Below are 20264 nucleotides of genomic sequence, written 5' to 3'. Positions count from 1 at the left end.
TGCCATGGGTCAGTATAAAAACAACAGACTGAGAAAATGCAATTTAGCGACCTGCTTGTTCCCTGTAACATCCATTGTAAGCTGGCTACCTATGACCCAAGCGCGATTTCCTCCTTCAAGGTCGACACCTTCATCAGATGTTCCTTGCACGTGCTACGATGCATGAGCAGACCAGAAACCTCTTCAAAGTTCACTGAACAGATACCGCATTCGATACCACATTCTTCCTTTAGATGTTTGCTCCACATCCAGAACTCATCAAAACCTTCTGCGCACTTTGGGCAGTCAAGGTAGGCACCGCCTCCAAATGCAAAGTCGTGAATTTCATCAGCGCGAATCAATCTCTTCTTGTCGGCAAGAGGATCGGCAGTGTCTGTGGTGTCTGGCTGCTCAAGGTTAACCTCCGTAGAGTGTGAACCATGCCCACTTGCATCATCGACGACAGGTGAGGCTGGGCCTGTTGACTTTGTTGCATCACCTTCTGGGCTAACATGAAGTTCCTGGGCGGTCGATTTTCTCTCAAGTTCTTCTCTCTTGCGCTTCTTTCCTTGGTAAGCCGGACCGCGCGCAGCCATTTCATCGTCGTCAAAAGATATGCGCCAACGGCTTAGCTTCTGGTACATATGGTTCAGAATCGGATCTTTGGAAAACTTGACTGCAACGCCTGTGGGATTGTTTATGACCTTTTCCAATATGGCTGTCATCCACACCTTCTCATAGTCTTTGTTTCGTTTTCCCCATCTTGGGATTTTTCTTACATCGACTCCCAGGGCAAGGGAAGTTTGGACTGGTGCATGTGATATCACAGAAGCGTGACTGGGATCCGCCCCCTGTGGTCGAGCTTGGTCGGTCGTGGTTATGTTGGTAGGGTTTGAAGATGGAAGTGCAAAGGGAGTAAGTGGGGGATTTGAATTGTACTGGCGTGTCGAGTGGGCTTTCGGGAACAGGCCAGACTCGAAGGTGTGTAGCATGTGTAACGGATGGACAGGATGGTCTGGGAATCGTTGTTGTGGCCAGGTGTGGCTGGCGGCCGCCAGGTTGGTAGCGTCGGCGTCTATAGCATAGCGGTCCTTCGCGTGAGGGGTTGAGGAAGCGAGATATCCGAAGTCGCAAACCAACGCATTCGAGGCGCAGGCAAGAGGGCCGGCAGATGACTGTTGTGGTAAGATCTGCACAGCGGCCATCGAACTGACAGGGGTAAAAGAGGGCAGTAAGGGCAGAGTCTTGAGAGTGCTCGTGACATTCTGAAGATTCGATCCGGAAGCAAAGAAGGCATTGGTCCCGAAGCTGTAGGACTCGCCTGCCGGTGCAACAAAATTCGCGATAGATGATCGCTCGGGTGATGTCTGATGGCCAGTCGTTGTAAGGGTAGAGTTAGAGGGAGATAGGATCGTGTAGGGGGTCTGAATGCTTGAAACATTTGGTCGTCCTGCTATGGACTCCGCAGGTTCGATATCACCCTCCATGGCTGACGGTGTCTTGTATGAGGTAAGCTGGGTAGAGAGAGTGGGAACGGATAAGTATTGGTTTCACAAGACGTGTTGGCCGAGTGATTAGACGACACTTTCAGAAAGGATATGTGGTCGAGAATATCTCCAACACTTGGAACACTGGTTGATACAAGATGAATGCCCTCGACGGTGTGTACTTGAGATTTGTGAAGTTGTGCGACTCGGTACTGAGTGGAATTGGGAGATAAGTTTGTTTGCTTCAGCAGACTCAAACTTACGATGCTCGAGATATCATTTTTCGGGTTATGGATGGTGTGATAGGCAACGAGTTCGGTACGATAAAACACACACATATCATTCTCGATCTTCTTGGTATTATTGCAGACCATCCTGCCACTCATAAGCTACAGCACACCTTGACATGCAGTGAGCGAAGAGTATGTAATCAACAGGCTTTTGACTATGTAGACTGCCGTTGGAGCGATGCGAGAATAGCTCATGGACATCGAAAGCCATTGCAGGGCCGGATATCAGGCCATCTGATCAATGACTCAACATGTTCGCGTCTACAAAGGTTACACGCCCGAAGCTGAATCTCGTTTACACTCGAATGATCATCATGCTTTGCACCTACAGATGGCATCACAAACAGAGCCTCCCTACAGAACCCTACAAGCCGTGGCGGGCTTAAGGTCGTGCCAATATTGGTTTGCCATCAGACCACCTCGTGTCTCAACGTTTTGAACTCGCGGTTCATCACTTCGATAGCCGAACAGGTGCAACAATGTGTTCATACAGTAATATAGACGAGTCAGGATGTAGCCATGTCCCAGATCCCGAAAACCTGAACATGAGTGTGACTGTGGAAGGAGCTGATGAAGATCATGATAGTGCTTTTTCTCGATTTTGAGACTTGCTTCCTAGAAATTACTATCTGAGGCCAACTGCTCGGGAAGTTTTCCCGTTTCATCTATAACAAGACTCACTTGAGGCCTCGAATCTACGAGTCCATGTTCTTTGTATGATGTTTGAGGCAGAGATACGTGATTTATAATAGATGTGAAACCATGATTCACAACAATTAGCCACTCATATTGACCAGAATACATAAAAGGAGATATGTTCTGCAGATCTGGCAAGAGTATTCAACAAGAAACATTTTCCATCTTTTCAGAACAGCGACTCCGATCTTTCATATTTTCAATGGACACTCGAGAGATACCGTTCGTCGCCCGCGCGCTGGCTTTCGCAAAAGCACAGCAAAGCGAACCAGTATTAACGCTTGGACAAGATGCAAAAGCCCTTGCCGACCTACTACGAGCCGTAAACAAGAACAGAATTGTCGTTACAGTCACTTTAGAGTGTCAAAAAGCTCATGACTTTGACTCGCCGTCTGCACCGACGCCTGGAACCAGCCTCCATAAGCTCTTTCTAGAGACGATCACCGAGACATACAACTGCCATAACTTCCAGCTCCTCATCTGTACCGGTTCTCCTCAACTCACAGGAGTCCCCAATCTGCGACGAACTCTTAGGTATTTGTCTCTTTCAAGCGCTCCTGGAAGTAGGATCGTGATAGAGATGTACCAAGCCTGCGTCGATGATCAAAAGCTTGAACACTGGTCCCAGACCGAGCGACGCTATCGCAGGGCCGTTCAACGTACGGGATTTCAGCTAGGAGAGATAAATGGTGTGGCCAGAGAGGACGACTTTCCAACCACAATCGTCGATCTCCATGCGTTCACGGTCTCTCTGTTGGATGCTGCGACATCCATAGAGACAGCGGACGCTTTAGGATCTGATACCTTAAGACGGGTATCGAAATCACAGAGAGCATCACTCAAGGCAGCTTCGAGAAAGGACAAAAAGCATGTCGTGAAGAAGTCACTCGAGTGTCTTCTGGGCGGCAGAAGACGCAGACTCTTCGCGACTTTACGCACAAGTGACTAGGGGTGATAGTTGGCTCAAGCATGATGGGTATTGATGCGAAAATTTCATGAATCCACTATATACGGCTCCAGCAAGCATTCAAGCTTCATGTAGTTTCTGTTGTATCACTGAGCTTTCTCTTGATACCCCTCCCTTCTGTCTTGCGTGGTGCATGAGCGTGTATCTCCCCCCTTCTACTCGGTGGATCGGCTGATTTGAACTTCTGATCCATGGCGGGAGTACCGAGAGGAAGGCCGAGCTCTGGAGCGAGAGGTCTTGGTATGAGGCGCCGAAAGTCCATTGCGGAGAACGTGGAGATCAGATTTGTAGGAGTGCACTGTACGACCACATTCTTGTAGACTTCCTCCAGGCTTAGCATATGGCAATTTTGTAGAGCCTGAGCCTTCCTAGGGTCTTTCGTTCCGTCCCAAAGATAGGGTGCGGTGTTCAGCCTCTGTTCCGGATCGGGTCCTTTTGGTGGGCGCTTTCTGGGAGGCCAGCGGCCGCCAACCTTCTCCAACTCTGAGCACTTGAGGAGGTAGAAGCAGGTCTTGGTTGCGGTAAGAATTAGGGAGTCGACGGGCGTTATGTATAGGGCCTGATTGCTGTGAGAGGTGTACTGAATTGCATACAGCGGAATTGCGTCTGGTGGCGGATTGGTCATGAGATCAGACTTGAGGTATCGGCCTCGATGACTTTCGGCAAGAAAGGCGGCACGAGAAGTATCGGACCAGACATAGTTCATGTAGACTATCGATGGTATTTGATATCTGTTCATTCACGCGTCAGTAGGCTAGTGCAGTTGAGCTTTGGAAGGCTTACCTACCCAGGAAGCTGGGGAACTCGGCTCTTGGGGTGCATATCTTCAGTGGGCCAAGAAGTCCATGAGTCTCTACCCAAGACGTGGAAGAAGAAACCTCTACCATGCGAGATCGCTACTTCATTGAGCGCCATGACCGTTAGCTCATTGCCGGGCATACTCCGCTTGGACTTGTTTGTCGGCCTGTTGTCTAGCTGAGTAGCAGACAGTTGCTCTGCTAAGGTTCCCTTCCAGAAGTGGCGGCCTGAGATAGGTAGGTTGCGAAGGAGTGAGTCTTTAGCTGGTTGCTTCTGTTTCTTACTCGCAGCCTCGCTTGCGATGGAGATTTGGCGACTCTCCGACTCTAACATTGTTGTGGTAGATTATGAGTACAGTGTCGAGCGCAAGTCTTCATTGCATGGCCGTCCAGAAAGTTTGCTTGGTTTCTTCAAACGAGCGCTTCGGGCGCGTACCTGCATATCACGTGCTTGACAACTCCCTGCAAGAGGCGCACTCAGATCGGCTTTGGTTCACGGATCTCTGTTCTATCATGATGATGGACCAAGCTACGCTTCAAAAACTTCTGGACGACCTTGAAAAGCACCCGCAATGCGCTGATTGGGGAGCCAAGCTCCAGTTTGCTTGCGAGCATTTATGGGAAACCCTCGGCACCACCAACATCTATTCCGCTGCTTCTGGCATGGTCGACCGTGTCATCCATCTTCTCAAAGATCATCATGCTATGGAACTGGCTCGATTGGTCATCCCCGACCTCAGGAGTCACGAAGCGCTAGTGTTCTCCGACCCCTTGAAGCAAAAGATCTTCGATTCAACAACCGACCGTCGCTCCGCATTCACCAAAATCGAAACTACCACCCAGACCGACTTCGATACTCCCCTTTACCGAGCAGAGAAAGAACTATTCACAGAGGCTGAGATGTATCGCGCCAGTCTGCTTCTCTACGGAAGTGCAACTTTCACTGGAGTACAAGAGAAGGAGATATTGGATTGGTTGTCCAAACGGCCGAAAGGTCCCCAAAAAACATAGCCCTTGTCATCATATATCGTAAGAGATACGGAAAGAGCAATGTTGAATATCGTCTCAATCGCTGACCGCTCATCTTGCTCTACCAGAGACAAGATTCTTCGAAGTATGGATATGCCCACCCCGTTCCATGGGCTACAAAGAGATTCGGCTTCCTGCTATGAGCTGTCGGGAAACAGTTTGGCGAAGGCAGCAGCCGTGGTTGGTCTGGGTCAATCTCAACCCTGCCATTTGCGAAAGCATTCTGTCGTTGTTAGCAGGTGATCAGACTCCAATCGATATACACATACCGCAGAATCTGGATAGGGAGTGCTGCAGCTTCATGAGCAATTCCTTTCGGTCAATGGCCGTCTCAGTCTCGACTTCATCCCTGATAAGTTTCTCTGTTCTAGAGAGCACCGATAGCACCATCATTTGGCAGAGCGAATAGGCAGCAGTACGTGTGATGCTTTCTGAGTCTGTGTCTGCCGGAAGGGACGCGATGTGAGCGACTTTACCTTCTGTTCCTGTTCGATTGTCTGCATAATCTTCTTGATGTGAGCTCGTGCTGCATCGTGCTGCATTAGAACGTACGATCGAAATTCCCTGAGGCTGCCATGATCTCCTGTCTCGACTCCTCGAGGCAGCTTGGGAAAGGGTGGATTCTGTCAAGTAGTCGACAGAACATCATTTGACTCCATCCAGGCGGCTTGCCCACGAGGATCGCTTTTGTCTTGCGGTGAGCTACGAACTCATTTCGCGCCCAAAGCTTCTTCCGGAGTGTGATGACACTATCGGATACGGAGTCTTGATCGTGATTCTCGTCTGGCCTAACCAGAGGACACCACTCCTGGATCTTGACCTCTGGTCAGTTCACTGCTTTTACCACACATTCGACACTTACAAATCGCCGGCGCTCGGGGGTTTTGGCAGCGGAACAGATTAGAGCAATGTCGGCGGTGATATCACTGCTGAGTTCACCTGTGATGCGATCCAGGGCCTGAGCCACTTCTCGCTTGGTTGGTAAGCTCATTTTTCTATCCGGCAGACGATAAGAGCAGAAAGAGTCAGAGCCATCTTTATTTTTGAGGGCAATTCTAAGATGCTTGGACGATTACGCGGCACACAACACCTTGTTGCAACACAATCCCATTTCCAAATCCTACCATGATGCTACGAACACATCATTCTGGTGTCTCTTCGACTTCCTTCCATGGCTTACGCTTTACTAATGATATTTGTTAGCTAATCATGTATAATCGGAGCGTGAAGGCAACAAGACGTACCACCGAAGTCCCACGCAGCCTGGTGCATGACTCTCAATGTGCTGCGGTAAAGAGCCTTAGAGAATGGTTTGTTGGGTTGAATCTCTTGGAATCCTTTGATCCTCATCTCGTCGCCCTCCTCGAAAATCTCAAATATCTGAGCCCTGAGTCTACCGTTTTGGAGATTCACAAAGTAGTCTTTGGGGTCGACCTCTGAGTCATTGATGAACACGCTCTTTTGGTTGAAAGGTAGAACGTCAGTTCTCTGACTCGTCCAGAGCTCTGGATCAGCTGCATTCCACGCTTGATAGATACGGCGGAAGAAAGCACTGCCATCATACCCCTCAGTGGACACCGGCTTACGAACCTTTCCGTCCATACGACTGAGGTGTTGGGACGGAAACATGAGGTAGTTGGAAGGCGTGAACTCTGTTGTTGGTTCCAGATCTTGTGATGCAAAAGTACTGCCAATCATAAGGAAGTTTTGCTCGATTGTTGGAATCGTCCAGTAGTATTCCCGCATACCCAGTGGTAGAGCGGATTTGGCGCCGGACATATCGACAAAATCAAGAGGAACACATGGTAGATCCATAGCTTTCTGAGAAAATGGAAACACAGGAAGTTTTCCTTCAGTATCGTAACGTTCGCCTTCTTCATGGGTCCAATGCCAGTCAAGCATTACATGACTGCACACAGGATGACCTGAATCCAATGCAAAGCAGATACCACGTTCCGCGCGACGACATTGTCCATTGAGCGCTGCTGCTACCCAGGGTAACCCAGGGGAGTGGAAAACCAGACTTGCCGGTAATATGGATGTGGTGTTTCTCAAGGCTTCCGCTAGTCTGTCGGCGGCGTTTGAAGTAATAAGGGATTCCAGATCAACAGCGTTGAGACTTGCAGTTACTGCGATCTGGCGAACCTTTTTGACTACCTCCGAGTATTTGGAACGCATATGGTTGATTATACGCTCAAGCGCATCTGGTCCCTCGAACAAGAACTCTGAATAATCTTCATGCCTCCAGGAAGGTTGGTCCTGCCACTTGTCTTGGACCTCGTGTCTTCCAATGCAAATGAATGCAGATATCCCAACCCCACCCTGTAAGATTAGGAAATGCCATTGACGCGCAGGGGCGAATGGTGAACGAGCCTCTCCAGTCTCCATAGTGATTGTCTTGTGAGCTCCTAATGCTTGCGATGTTTTTGCCTCGATTCTCAATGCGTGTTGGAGACCTGGCATCTCCAAGAGATAATCACAGACTAAGGGTGCAAGAGGATTGAAGTGGACCTTTGGTCGGGGCTTCATCTCATCCAACATCGTCCACAGCCATGTGACAGCTTCGTAAGCCGATCGGGCGCGAGCCTGACCGCCAAGAGTAGGAATGAGATAGTTTGTTTGGGTCGTCGCTTTGGGACGATAGCCTGTCAGAGTTGTACCGACAGTTGGGTTTCGGACGTGACCGCTTTGGCTGACGGATGTAGATATCATGTCGAGGACAACAGTACGAATATCATCATCATGAACCATGAAACCAAAACACCATGATGGAATCTTCGCAATCAGGGGGTCGATACCGTGGGACACGCTGGAGGCCTTTTCCCAGACAAGCTTAGGGACGATGGCTGTGTAGTCAGCCACACCTTCGAAAGAGAGAAGGTAGAGCTCGGCATTCTTGTTGGTATTGGCCCTGGTGATTTCTGTGAAAGAATAGTCCTGCATTCTTGTTCTTGATGCTCGAAGGGACACATATTTAACATCGAATGTGATGAACATCGTACCCTGATGGTCCAAAGCCCATCTCCACTTGTCGTAGGTGTCATCTGGTCCGAAGCGGGCCTGAAAATCAGCAAGCTCCTTCTCGGTACCACAGAAGAACGCGCCATCGACAGTCGCTCCTTCGTAGCCTTGAGACGTTAGCAGAGAACTTCGGACTAGATTTTTGTCCGTACTCACTTCGAATATAGGGTACGCCGGCCGCATCGAGCTTCTCGAAGATCTCCATCTCTGCGAGGAATCCACAACTCATACGAGTTGAAGGACTTTTGAGAAGGGACCGTATAGATTCAACGAATTCTCGCTTCAAAGCCAAGTTTGTAAGGCACATTGCTTGATATCTGGCAGTATACCCGAGAGTTTAGGGACGGTGAATGCAAAGCAATGTTGAGAGTGATGGAAAGAAAATGCGGCTTACAACACACTCTTGATAATTTGTGTTACGTGACGAGCGATGCACCAATCAAAGATATATAAGTGAAACGTGGGGGTCGTGATGTTCCACAAGCAATCAAATCCGCAGCTTCTCATATCCGAGCCCCTCAAACATGGCTGAGCATCTTCCCCTTCTGATTCATCTCCACGAGAGCTTCCTTCCAGTTCTTGAGTGATGATTTTTCTTTGTCCTCCTCCATCAACTCATCCACCAACCTTGTATACAGGCCCTCTGCTAGGCGCTCACTGGTGATTTCGCGATATGCCCCCCACTCTTGACATTGTTGTGACCCTGGTACATAATACCAATAGAACTGCAAGTAGCCAGCAACAAAACCCTGGAACAATTTGTTATGCAGTCTGAGTCGGGGTGGATCTGCAAGTTCAGGATACGTGTAAGTGGCCGGAAGTAGCAGAGAACCCAAGATATCTCCAAGCTTTGTGCAGTACAGCTTGTGATCAAGCCACCAGATCACAATGTCATTGCCGTAGAGCTTCTTCGCTTCTCCCAAGTTCTTAGCTAGAAGGAAGAAAGTGGCTTTGAACCACTTTCCTCCGTCTTTGATCATGAGCTTCATGTCCAGTATGCGCACCTTCAGGGTGGTGGTGTCGAGACTAACAATGGTGTCAGCACAACTCTTTGTATCGCGTCACCTCTGCACGTACTCCTTCCAGTGGTAACCGGCAAACATTCCACTCATCTGCAGGCGAGCATAAGGTCTGGCCTTGGTGTAATGTTCTCGTTGTCCGACACTCCACCCCCGACCGGCAAAGTACACGACCATGCCCATTTCTTTCGTATCATGGGTAGAATGACCATGACAATGCATCATGCGACCTATACCATATGTTAGTGGGTATCAGCAAAAGGATTGCCCAGAAATGAAGTACCAGCTTTGCCTGTTTTGCATGTGTAGTCATTCATAGCCATGACAATAACTTGATCGATCAACAGTCTTCTGAGATTTGTTTGTATGATCGCGTTGTCGAAAAGTTCGAAAGTTCGTGTATGTGCTTGAAGATGTGACCTTAAGTCCTCGAAGGTTTTGGTATGTGACAAGCTCCTGAACAGGCCATGATTACCCTCAACAGTGGATCCTGGATTGGTCCATAGTACGCTCGCGACGATGCAATCTTCGACTGGCGTCACTCCGCGGGCCTGCGAAGTCGTCACAGCTCGTGGTCTCTTGTGCTCTCTCTGGACTGTCGGATCCTCTGCAGCTCGTTTTGGCGGTGCTGGAGTTGATGAAGCCATGATTTCTTCAATGCTCGCGGGTGTAAAATGATTATCAAACAATGGTGGTAAGTAAAAGCGATAGATCAATGCACGGGTTGTATTGCAAGCTTGTCTTACTTTCTTTGAGGTCGCTGATTGAGGTGTTGTCTCACACCATATTACTTGAACCATAGAGAACCCTGACCTCATGGATCTTGATCTCGTTCACCCCCGGCAGCTGCGATCAACACTCACCCTCTAGAGTAGTTTACCATAGGGGCATCAATGCTGGAACCCATCGACCATCTCCTTCTCCGCAATCGATCTTGCGTTGCGGAAGGAAATCTATTCTCTATTCTCTTCCGCTCGCCCTATGTCATTCGAGCTTTTGAATTCGCCCTGGCAGATGGCGCCGTTAGTTGCAAATATTCCCATGATCCACACAGTAGCTTTGCAGACCGCCTTTGGGCAACGGAGCAGGCCAGTCGTCTATCTGAAACTGCAGACGAACTGTTGCTCTTCGACATGAAAGCCAGCTTCAACTCTTTGCACCACTACGTGTCTTCACTATTCCAGAGGCGACGGTCTGCATTCTACGTTTGTGTCAGTAGCGCAGATCCCAACTTCGTCGAACTCATCCCGAACTACCATCAAACCGTCGATTTCGAGTCTGATCCCGGAGTCATGGGTGGAGATGAGAACCGGAAGGTCTCTGTCAATAATGGCCGAGCTCCTAGGCTTCCGCTTCGAACATATCGTCTTGATCCGACCAACGCGCCATATCGCATGCCTATCTCTCTTCTGCCACAAGCTATTGAGCGTGTACGCCTTTCCGCGCAGGGGAAAGGCGTCTACATCAATCCTTGGACCCTGGTGGAATTTCCTGATTGGTCACCTCTGACGACTAGATCAACTCGTTATATCAAGCCTGCCGAGCATACTTCCAATTTTACGGCATACAAGGCAGCTATGGATATATACCGTATGGTTCATCACTCGTCCGCTCTTACTTCCATGCTCGTGGATCTTGTTGGCTTGCAACCTCGTCTAGCCGACTTCAAACTTCTGTTACCCACCATATCGGGATCGTTTCCACCCTCGCCGTTTCTAGCCTTTGATCAAGGTCAAGATTGGCGTCAAGTATTTGTACAACACAAGATCGATTCTAGGACAAGGAACGCAGACGATCAGTTGACTAAGGTCTGCGTCACCCGTAACGACGGGCCAAAAGCGCAATACTGGTTCTCGTCTCTAAACAGGTGAGAATTTGATGCCTTGTTGAGGCAACCATTGGCTAACTTCCCCACTCTAGGTTCGATTTTTTCTTTGTGCAGTTTACGTTTTCGACCAGCAAGATGTCGAGACCACGCGTGTCTTTTCTCTTCTTCCCTGAAAGGCTGATCCCTGATAGCTTCTTTGAAGAGGCTAGTCATTATCAATCCTTTGACCGACCAGAGTTCAAAAGATACTTGATGGCGATGGATGAAGAAGGTATCTGGGTTTCTCATGTGCAAAAGATTGTTGAAGAAAATCTTCATCCCCAAAAGATCGGTCCACGTCCTCACAGAACCCTGGCTCAGTCGCTGGAATCGAAGCCCGAGAATATGCCTGACCTGCAAGACGAGGATCTTGCCCAGTTACAAGATCTGTCCCAGGCACTTTCAGAGCCAAGAGAAGAAGAGTACGACGAGCAAGGATCTGCACGCAAGGACCTGGCCAACGCGATGCGGTCTAGTCACTCACATTTCTTTGCTCGAGTCATGACTCAATGCGCGCAAAGGCAGGTTCCTAGTTCATAGCCTTTACGGACCTTTGCACTGCTAACCCATTATACAGACGGTCAGGGCTATTGATAATTTTCTCCGGCAATCACCCTGTGTGTGATTTCGGCTTCTGTCGATATCGTTGGACTGAAAGCGAGAGCAACACCTTTCTTCGACTTGGAAAACCTCCTCGTGTGACGCACGAATTACCAGCGTCTACCTCTGTCGTGCCAATATGTTATTATGCGCAACATTCAGAGACATTCTTCGAAGGACCATCTATCTCGTCTTCTCAGTTCCGTCGTCTCGATTGTTGCACTATCCGCCGGTTGATTCTTTGGAACCTCTTCGGCCCTGACGCACTGTACAATGATGAATTGCCTGCGGTCATTCCCTCAGAGGACATGAGCGCCACTACAAGCCAAAGGCAACTGCTCAACAGCAACCTTGGGAGATCCGCCGAGGAGTTCTCTGGCTCAACCCCGACTTTGTCAGCTCTGCTTCACCGTGGAAGGTTTGCTGCTGAGTATCGGCCTGGTACTGGTGGCCCTGAAGGATACGTATCATCGGGATGGGACGCAATGTGGACATTGCTGGATGCTTTCACCCTTTTCGCGTCATTTGAGCACCCATGCAGTTTTCAACGAGAGCCAAAAAGTTATCGCTGTTCGATGAAGGACCTGCACCAGCGTCTTGCAGAAGAATTTCGGTACCAGTGCAATTGAGGGTGGCCAGTCACAAAAAGCCTTTGCCATGAGCAGTGTACGTAATGCGCGCTGGGGGCAGGGGGTATTGAGACAAAGGAGGAGTTGAGACAAATGCGCGGTAGCATGTGATCGATTCGATTCTTAGGGCAAAATAATCCAGTCGATGCTTTGTGTGTGCCTACAATGACAGTATAGAGTATGATGGGATTGTAATTCGCTTGGAGCAAAAATGTTGATGATTGCGGCGAGATTCGAACTCGCGCGGTTTCCCACTAGCGATTCAGGAAAGAACCTAAAGCTAGCGCCTTAAGACCACTCGGCCACGCAACCGAACTTGATGACGAGTTATTTTCTTTTGAAAATCTAACAGCTGTCAATCGGGACCTGCGTCCATCGATTGTCGAAGTCCATAGCTGGGTGCAAATCTCATCGAGGCTCACGTCTCTCGTACTGTGCCTTTCTACCCAAAATTTCTGCCAGAAGCGCAATAATGATCTGAGATTAGGGGATCACAAGGTCACGCCATGATTACCATCGCATCCAAACATATCCGAGACAACTGACGCATGTACATAAGACCTGGTGGACACTGTCACATCATAGATGAGCTGGCTCATTCTTCCCAATGGTCCGTGGAGACAAGGTTTGTAGCTCTTGCTTACATATCGCTTTTTATCAGTCCTTGTGGGCCATCTGAACTTTGAGACATCGATCTTTACGCTTACAAAGTTCTTGAGACCGGTTTGGAATTCTGCTTGTGCTTGAAGGACATGTCGCGAATGCAGGCTGTACGACCCAAAGCTTTGTCAGTGTCTCATACTCGAAGAACCTGGACTACATCTTCACCAAGCATGATTCATGCTATTAACGAGTCCTCGAGGTTTCCAATCGTCTCACTGCAGCTATCGAAGTAAGGATACTACAGTCGTTCCCACCACCATGAAACATCATCAATCGGACGCATCACGCAATAGTTATATAACCATGCTTCTCCATTCAAATGTCCATCACACATCAATGGCGACAGTACAATTCCGCATGCCAAAATGGCAGGTAACATCATTGTCCCGGGGCTCAACAGATCTTGTAGCAGCTCTTGTTCCCTGCTCTCGTGAAGCAGAGGCATCTCTCAAACTCGCCACCAACAGAAGTCTGCTTTGTCCGTCGATCAATCTCAGACACAGAACTTCGCTGTACTCGGGTACATTTTCCGCCTCTTACTACGCAAAGCTAAGCTTTGCGATGTTCTTTGGGCGCCGTGGCGTATCTATCGGGTCCTCTAGGACGACCGAAATAATGCTACCTCGGTCAGGCTTGACTACTGGCCAACATCTTCTCCTACACTTTGATCTCGATGACGCTACAATGCTTCTTACCGACACATCTGCTGTAGGAACTTGGATCAGATCAGCATCCCACACAGACTGGGAACTCCTTCACAATGCAACCTTTCCCCTAATGCAAAACATCGAGATTCGAATCGGCTACGGGAGCGCTTTACACTTCCAGTTAATCGTCGAGTCATATACACGTGCACCAGCAGAGTTTGAAAGGCCGTATTCTCAGTACGTTCGGTCTGTATTAGCAAGTGTACGATGGATTCCAAAGAATAGCAAGAGAAAAAGGTCTGTTTATATGCAAAGAATTCGGAGAGCTGCGATATACTGTTAAGTAATTAATTGTTTATATAAAACATTACAATACTTGTCTTTGCGATTTAAACATGCTTTTTACAACTAGTATTGAAGCCCCTACAGTGCTTGACTCCAGAAGTGGTTAAGGCGCTGGCTTTAGGTCAAGATCTAAATCGCCAGTTCGAAAGAGCGTGGGTTCGAACCCCACTCTGCTCACGATCATTTTAGACTACTTTTGGTCGAAATCGGTTGAGATTTGACCATACTTTTGGCCGATCCCGTTTCTACACGTTTTGACCACCTTTCTGTCTTGTCTCTTAACGACTAGAGCTACCTACGAGGTCGGCGTCGGTTTAGGTATATCCTCTAGGCTAGACAATGCTACCCCGAAAGCCACAAGATTAAAGGACGTCTATACAAAAAATTATGTCTATACTAAGATTCTGGTCTTAGGTAAGGCTTCATTTTTTCTGAAGCCTCGGTTTTAGCTACCTATCATTTTCGCACATGCTTCACAGGATTTTTGACTTCACTTTACTGTACCCTTAGAATTCTTGGTGGTGACATGTATCTCTTGCACATTATAATGCACTAGCATAGCTTCTCGACCACGATACGGCTATGCTACTTTTCGCGAGGCTTCAAACAATCAGACTCGGCCTCGACTGCCCATCAATTTTCGCAGGTTACATGACTCCTGAGTCCATCTCACTGCTAGACTTGCTAGGTATCCTTAAGCTGCCGCGAAAGGAGTCTAGACCACTAATAGGCATAGCTCGCAGACGGGAGTAGCACTCGTCGTTTGGGATTGCTTTGTACTCCTAGGCCAGGCCGGGTACGACTGCCGCTAGATCAAGGTACTAGACACTAACCCTGTTCTCCTCTTATCCGGTCATCTAGACCCCGTAATTATTAAATACTTATATAGATGTTTAATATCCGCCTTACTAAACACCCTATACTAGAGCGTAAGCACTAAAAACATCTATCCGTGTTAATTTATAAGAGGCTTTTCTAACTATAGTCCTAGCGCGATCATAGTTGACTTATCCATAAACTAGACTACCTCTATCTGTCAAATTCTTCATCTCTACCTCTATTCGTTCTCTATGTCTATTATTCCTACCTATCGAATCGTCTATCTCTACGCTACGCTTTCTTCCTGATTTTCCCCTAAACTTCTAAGCTCGCATCAAATACCTAACTAGCCTCTCTTCGCCATCTAAAAGGATCTTATAAAACAAACAACACGCCACGCATGTTATGGTACAAGGAAATATTAAACCCTCACTTTTACGCTATGCAGTGATGACAAATGTAAACTTCTTTCTCATATGACAACGTTACGGATATGTATAAATCCGCAACCCATCACTAACCCATCCTTCCAGTAATCCCCTTGGTATTATCTTCTCCAAACCCAAAAACCCCTTTCAAGAAATGCCATGTACGACCAAACTCCGCACCCTGAACATCTACCATCCAAAATCATGAGCGAAAAACACATCCATCAAATCCCTCCACTAAGAGATTTCCTCTGTGCACCAAGACTCCCATTTCTACCATATTGCCTTACCCGTTTGACCAATTCCTCCATCTGCGGCACCAATTCAGGGATTCTGAAGGGTTTTGTGACCACAGAGTCCATTCCATGGTCGATGGCATTAGCAATCTGCTCTGAGCGGGCATTGGCCGTGACAGCAATGACAGGAACATGAGCTATAATTTCGCCTTCATCTTGTAATGCGCGAATACGTTTCACCGTTTCCAGTCCGCCGAGAACAGGCATTTCCAAATCCATGAGGATGACTGAAAGTGGGACAGCAGTAGGAGGTGGCGATCTAGTGCGCGGACTAGGTGCTTCTTCATGCACAGATAATTTCTGTTGTTCGGTGATGGTAAGCCGCCAGAATTGTGTCGTGCGTAAGAAGTCCAAAGCTTCTAAACCGTGATTTGCAAGGTGAACTGTACAACCCAAACGACGTAATTGCTGAGACATAACACGTTGATTGATGATGTTATCTTCCACAACAAGGACATGAAGGTGTGGGGATTCTGGCGTGTGGGTGTTGCTGATGGCGGATAGTTTGCGAACAGCACTGTGTGTCTCGACGTCAGGATTCGCGTGTAGAGTTCGAGGACTCAGGTGAGCGGTATCTCGTGTATAAGTGACGGGTGTGTTGAGTGTAGGCGTTGTCAGTGGTGCATCTGCGATGTGGGAGTCGAACTCGACTGCTCTTCTGGCTTTGATGTAGAAGCTGAATGTACTGCCCTTGTTGGGTTCGCTGTGAACACCAATCTGCCCATCCTGAAGGTCGGTGAGTTCGCGGGAAATGAAGAGGCCCAGACCGCTTCCTCCATATTGTTTGTACGTCTTTGGACTGGCTTGTGAAAAGCGGTTGAAGAGTAGTTTCAATTCCTCATCATTCATACCCTTTCCACTGTCTTCGACTGAAAGCGACAAGAATATCTCATCACCAGTTCCCCATTCAGCGGTGAACTGATGTTCGGGTCTGTTTGCTCGGAATGGGACATATGGCGCGTCGTACATGCCTTCTGTTGGTCGCGTTGTCGATGCGTTGAGGTGTACTGTAATCTCTTTGCGCTCGGCGAATTGAGTGAATTTGATGGCGTTTGTGAGGAGATTGATCACCACTTGAAGCAGACGACTGGAATCCAGCATGACATTGCCAACTGCCAGATTCGGGTAGCCTTCATGGACTTTCAAAGCGATGGCGATTTTGGCTCTCACCAATTCAGCCTCATGCATCTTGAAGCATTTTTCCATCAAGGCTGGCATATCCACAGTATCGGGAGAGACGACCAGCAGATTTGAGTCAAGCTTGCTCAAGGTCAGAATGTCATCGACAATGCGACCTTGGTGTTGAGCACAAAGGATAATGGTCTGAGCCGAGTCGAGTACAGTTTCGAGGACCTCGCTGCTGAGTGTCTCCGAGCCAGTCGATATGCCCAGGCGGTTGTTGTTCTCGAGAGATGTCAAGATGCCATCAGCGGATTGCAAGATGGCGGAAAGTGGGTTGCGCATTTCGTGTGAGGTCATGTCTCTGCCGTACAGTCAGTATCAATCACAGAGCGGATATGGGTCAAGTACGAACATGAATCTGTCGGCTTGTCGTTTGTGCTCAAGCGCATCTTCCAATCGCTCGCTGAGAAGACGTTCCGAGAACTTCTTCAGAGAGACATCGAAAACGAAACCTTGAACAGCAACCACTTGTCCATCATGGCCAATCTCGGAAAAGGCTGTGCTTTGCAGCCACGTCTCGCCTGTCATCTGAGTGCCGGTCGCTTCGTCGATGTAATTCCAGGGCTTTTTGACACGGTAATGAAGATTGAGGGGGACACCTTCTTGAGCCAAGGCTAGCCATGCTTCTCCAACGAAGCCTCTGTCCTCTTCATGGATCTGATCTGCCCAACCAAGGCCTCTTCTTTCGGCCTCTTCAAATTCTTCTCTGGTGAAACCGATAATGTCAAAGTATGCGTCGTTGAGATACAGGGGTTGTCCAGTAGGTTTAAGCAGATACATACCCATGGGAGCTTCTGCAGCCATTCTTGCAAATCGATCCTCTGATTGTTCATTCTCAATCTGTTGAATGCGCGATTTTTCGTGGAATTTTTGACCGCTGATGTCGAGCAGCCAGCCTTGAACATGAATAATATTGCCATCATCGTCAAGTTCTGGAGCGGCAGTGGCCAAGACCCAAGTATCACCAGTCATGGTCTCTCCGGAGATTGCATCTGTCTGAGACCATTCCTTGGAGATACGATATTCTATGGTGAAGGATTGTTTGTCTTCAAGGCACATGATCCAAGCATTCACGACCCTCTCGCGGTCATCGGCATGGAGGTACTCGAGCGGATCAGTGCGAGCTTCGATAGCCTGTTCTGTGATGCCAGTGATATCTAGGTAGGCTTGATTGTAGAAGGTGGTGCGTGAATCGGGAGTGATGGCATACATTCCGACAGGGGCGAGATGAGCCATCCTTGCGAAGCGGCTTTCCAGACGTTCAGTCTCGAGAGTGGTGGCGCGGAGTTGTTGTGCTAGCGAAGCTTCGACCTGTTCGAACTTTTGACGAGCTCGGCGATGCTCTTCGGGGAGGAAAATGGCCGAAGCAGACTTGACGAGAATATCGCGCAGATAGTAAGCAAAGATGGCGGCTTCCGAGTCATAGGGCCGGCGTGGAGTGAGGGCTAGGGTCAGGAAGGCCATGACGTGATCGCCAGAGATGTCTGGCAGGGGAATGACACAGACAGTCTGGACCTTGTCGCCTGACGCTCGATCTGCAACAGCGACAGCCATGCTATCAGGCAGGGTGCCGTCTTTTGCTTGCAGAACAACAACATCGCCCGACTTCCACGCCTTGTGACAGACGCGAGCAAGAGGGTCCTTGTCATTGGCGCAGTCGGCCAGATCAAAGCTAAGAGGGACGGCAGGGTGACCGTTTGCCAGGCCGATTGAACCCTCGAGAGAGTATCGCTGTGAAGCAGACATGGAAGAGTTCGAGGACGAGTCGTGGAATGACGGGTTGCCAGCATTGGGCACCGTGTGTAGAAGAGCATAAGGGACGTCGTCTTTGCAGCCTTCAAGACCTTCCAAGAACTCAAACCACAACTCCTTTGTGCTGTTAACTCTTGCAATGCCCTTGTTGAGTTTGACAATGGCGTCTCTGCGGCGATCGATGACGACCTGTTCGGTGACTTCGGAGAACTCGTCGACGATGCCGATGGTGGTGCCTTGAGGACCGACGACAGGGATGAGGTTGAAGGACCAGAAGGTGTCTTCGGTGTATCCGTTGCGCGTCATGACGAGAGGGAGTTTGTTCAGTCGAGTGCCTCTTCCCTCGACCTCGACATACTTGATCATGTGGCGCATCTCGGACCAGATGTCAGACCAGGTTTCCTCAGCTCTTGAACCCATTGCCTGAGGATGTCTTGCACCGAACATGGAGATGCAAGACTCGTTGTAGATCATGATGTGCTCTTCACCCCACAGCAGAAGACGGGGGTCTGGGTTGGCCATGATGGAGAGGACGTTCTGGCGGAGGGCGTCGGGCCATGACTGGATGCTGCCGAGTGGGCCTTGGTGCCAGTGGAAGTTGCGCACAAGGTGCATATGGGCCGACATGGCGGGAGAGGGCGCTTGGGTCCAATCGAGGAAGCGGCTGCCGCCGTCTTCAGACATGGTGCGCCATGATGATGAAGCGACCGAATGTCGTCGAGAGTCTGAAGACGAAGTGTAGCTGTTCTGAGAGATGGTGCCGTCGGCGCTTCCTTGTATCTTGTTTGACGGCGGCGGAGTCGGTTCAGACGTCGTCGTTGATGACGGGAGTGTTTCGTCCAAGGCGCATACGATGAGCCACCTCTTTTGTTGTAGTGTGCATGTCCATCTCTTTCCGCCATAGCTCGCCGTCGTCGAGTCTTGTGTCAAGGTGGTGGTCCAGTCGGCAAAGGCTGGCGTGTTCCAGGTCGAGGAAAGCCATCGGTCGAGAGCGGGGTTACGGTAGGCAATGTGGCCTGGCACGATGTCGCAAGTGTCGATGATAAAGGTCAGTCGGGAGTCGTGGTCGAGGAAGTGGAGCAGGCCCAAGTTGTGTAGAGCGACGTCGTTGTGGCAGCGCATGGCCAGCGTGGTCGTCGTCTTTTCCTGGCTGTCGTCCGACGGCGACATGGTCGGTCGAGCTCGCTTTTTGGAGCTGTGTTCGTCGCCCGCCATGAGTCTGGTCATTGCAAGCCCATCGCCTATTAGGACTGAGAGGAAGATGCTCAGCAACAAGCATTCTTAGCAGATGTGCTTTTGCGACTTTAGCCTTTGATTCACTAAAGCACCAGTAGGGTCTGGACCCGACATCGTCGATGGCCGCCGAACCGTCGAACCGTCTTCATCTTGTTGTCCCAAAGCGGCTTTTTCTGTCGACAAGATTTCAAATTCGACCTACCTCTGCGAAATGGCTGCTTCTTTGCATCAAGCTTGGCCTTGATCTCGTCAAGGAAATCGCTTTGCAAAGGAAGGAGCCACGAAGGAAAGAGCAACCAACTGTTTTCGATGCACTTTCTCAGCTTGGCAGGGATCTGCGCCTTCACGATTGCCTTTCTCCACATCTTCGCTGTTCCCAACAACAGATGACCGGCTTCATCGACAATATCACGCTGCTTCCATGGAGCTCACAACAACAATACCTTTTGCGCTTCGTGCCTCAAGAACGAGGTTTGCTATGAATGCGCTCCGGTGTTGGGCCGTTCATTCCAGCA

The 20264-nt window shown here is 49.2% G+C and overlaps 6 protein-coding genes across 6 annotated transcripts; 2 read left to right on the top strand and 4 right to left on the bottom strand.

Moving 5' to 3' along the window:
- Positions 1-89: 89 nt before the first annotated feature.
- Positions 90-1466, bottom strand: M438DRAFT_334147 (uncharacterized protein; the record flags this gene model as incomplete). The annotated part of the gene is made up of 1 exon (XM_029903683.1): positions 90-1466. One exon carries the CDS (start codon positions 1464-1466, stop codon positions 90-92), a length of 1377 nt encoding a protein of 458 aa, XP_029761417.1.
- A 2736-nt stretch (positions 1467-4202) lies between these two features.
- On the bottom strand, positions 4203-4550 carry M438DRAFT_272025 (uncharacterized protein; the record flags this gene model as incomplete). Its single annotated transcript, XM_029900526.1, has 1 exon — positions 4203-4550. One exon carries the CDS (start codon positions 4548-4550, stop codon positions 4203-4205), a length of 348 nt encoding a protein of 115 aa, XP_029761416.1.
- Positions 4551-4735: 185 nt separating this feature from the next.
- On the top strand, positions 4736-5227 carry M438DRAFT_271499 (uncharacterized protein; the record flags this gene model as incomplete). The annotated part of the gene is made up of 1 exon (XM_029900488.1): positions 4736-5227. One exon carries the CDS (start codon positions 4736-4738, stop codon positions 5225-5227), a length of 492 nt encoding a protein of 163 aa, XP_029761415.1.
- A 215-nt stretch (positions 5228-5442) lies between these two features.
- Positions 5443-9932, bottom strand: M438DRAFT_391252 (uncharacterized protein; the record flags this gene model as incomplete). The annotated part of the gene is made up of 10 exons (XM_029909070.1): positions 5443-5468; positions 5515-5751; positions 5798-6059; positions 6108-6280; positions 6426-6431; positions 6490-8373; positions 8423-8575; positions 8925-9292; positions 9344-9515; positions 9569-9932. The coding sequence occupies 10 exons, from the start codon at positions 9930-9932 to the stop codon at positions 5443-5445; spliced, it is 3645 nt and encodes a 1214-aa protein (XP_029761414.1).
- A 300-nt stretch (positions 9933-10232) lies between these two features.
- On the top strand, positions 10233-10718 carry M438DRAFT_236898 (uncharacterized protein; the record flags this gene model as incomplete). The annotated part of the gene is made up of 1 exon (XM_029899471.1): positions 10233-10718. A coding segment is annotated over one exon (486 nt), but the record flags the coding sequence as incomplete, so codon positions are not given.
- A 4402-nt stretch (positions 10719-15120) lies between these two features.
- On the bottom strand, positions 15121-19105 carry M438DRAFT_344603 (uncharacterized protein). Its single transcript, XM_029905266.1, has 2 exons — positions 17114-19105; positions 15121-17062 (listed from the first exon to the last, which is right to left on the bottom strand). Exons 1-2 carry the CDS (start codon positions 19033-19035, stop codon positions 15508-15510), a joined length of 3477 nt encoding a protein of 1158 aa, XP_029761412.1. The 5' UTR covers positions 19036-19105; the 3' UTR covers positions 15121-15507.
- Positions 19106-20264: the final 1159 nt, after the last annotated feature.

The sequence above is a fragment of the Aureobasidium pullulans genome (assembly GCF_000721785.1).
Source record: "Aureobasidium pullulans EXF-150 unplaced genomic scaffold scaffold_7, whole genome shotgun sequence".
Taxonomy (NCBI): domain Eukaryota; kingdom Fungi; phylum Ascomycota; class Dothideomycetes; order Dothideales; family Saccotheciaceae; genus Aureobasidium; species Aureobasidium pullulans.
This window is presented reverse-complemented; position numbering and strand designations above follow the sequence as displayed.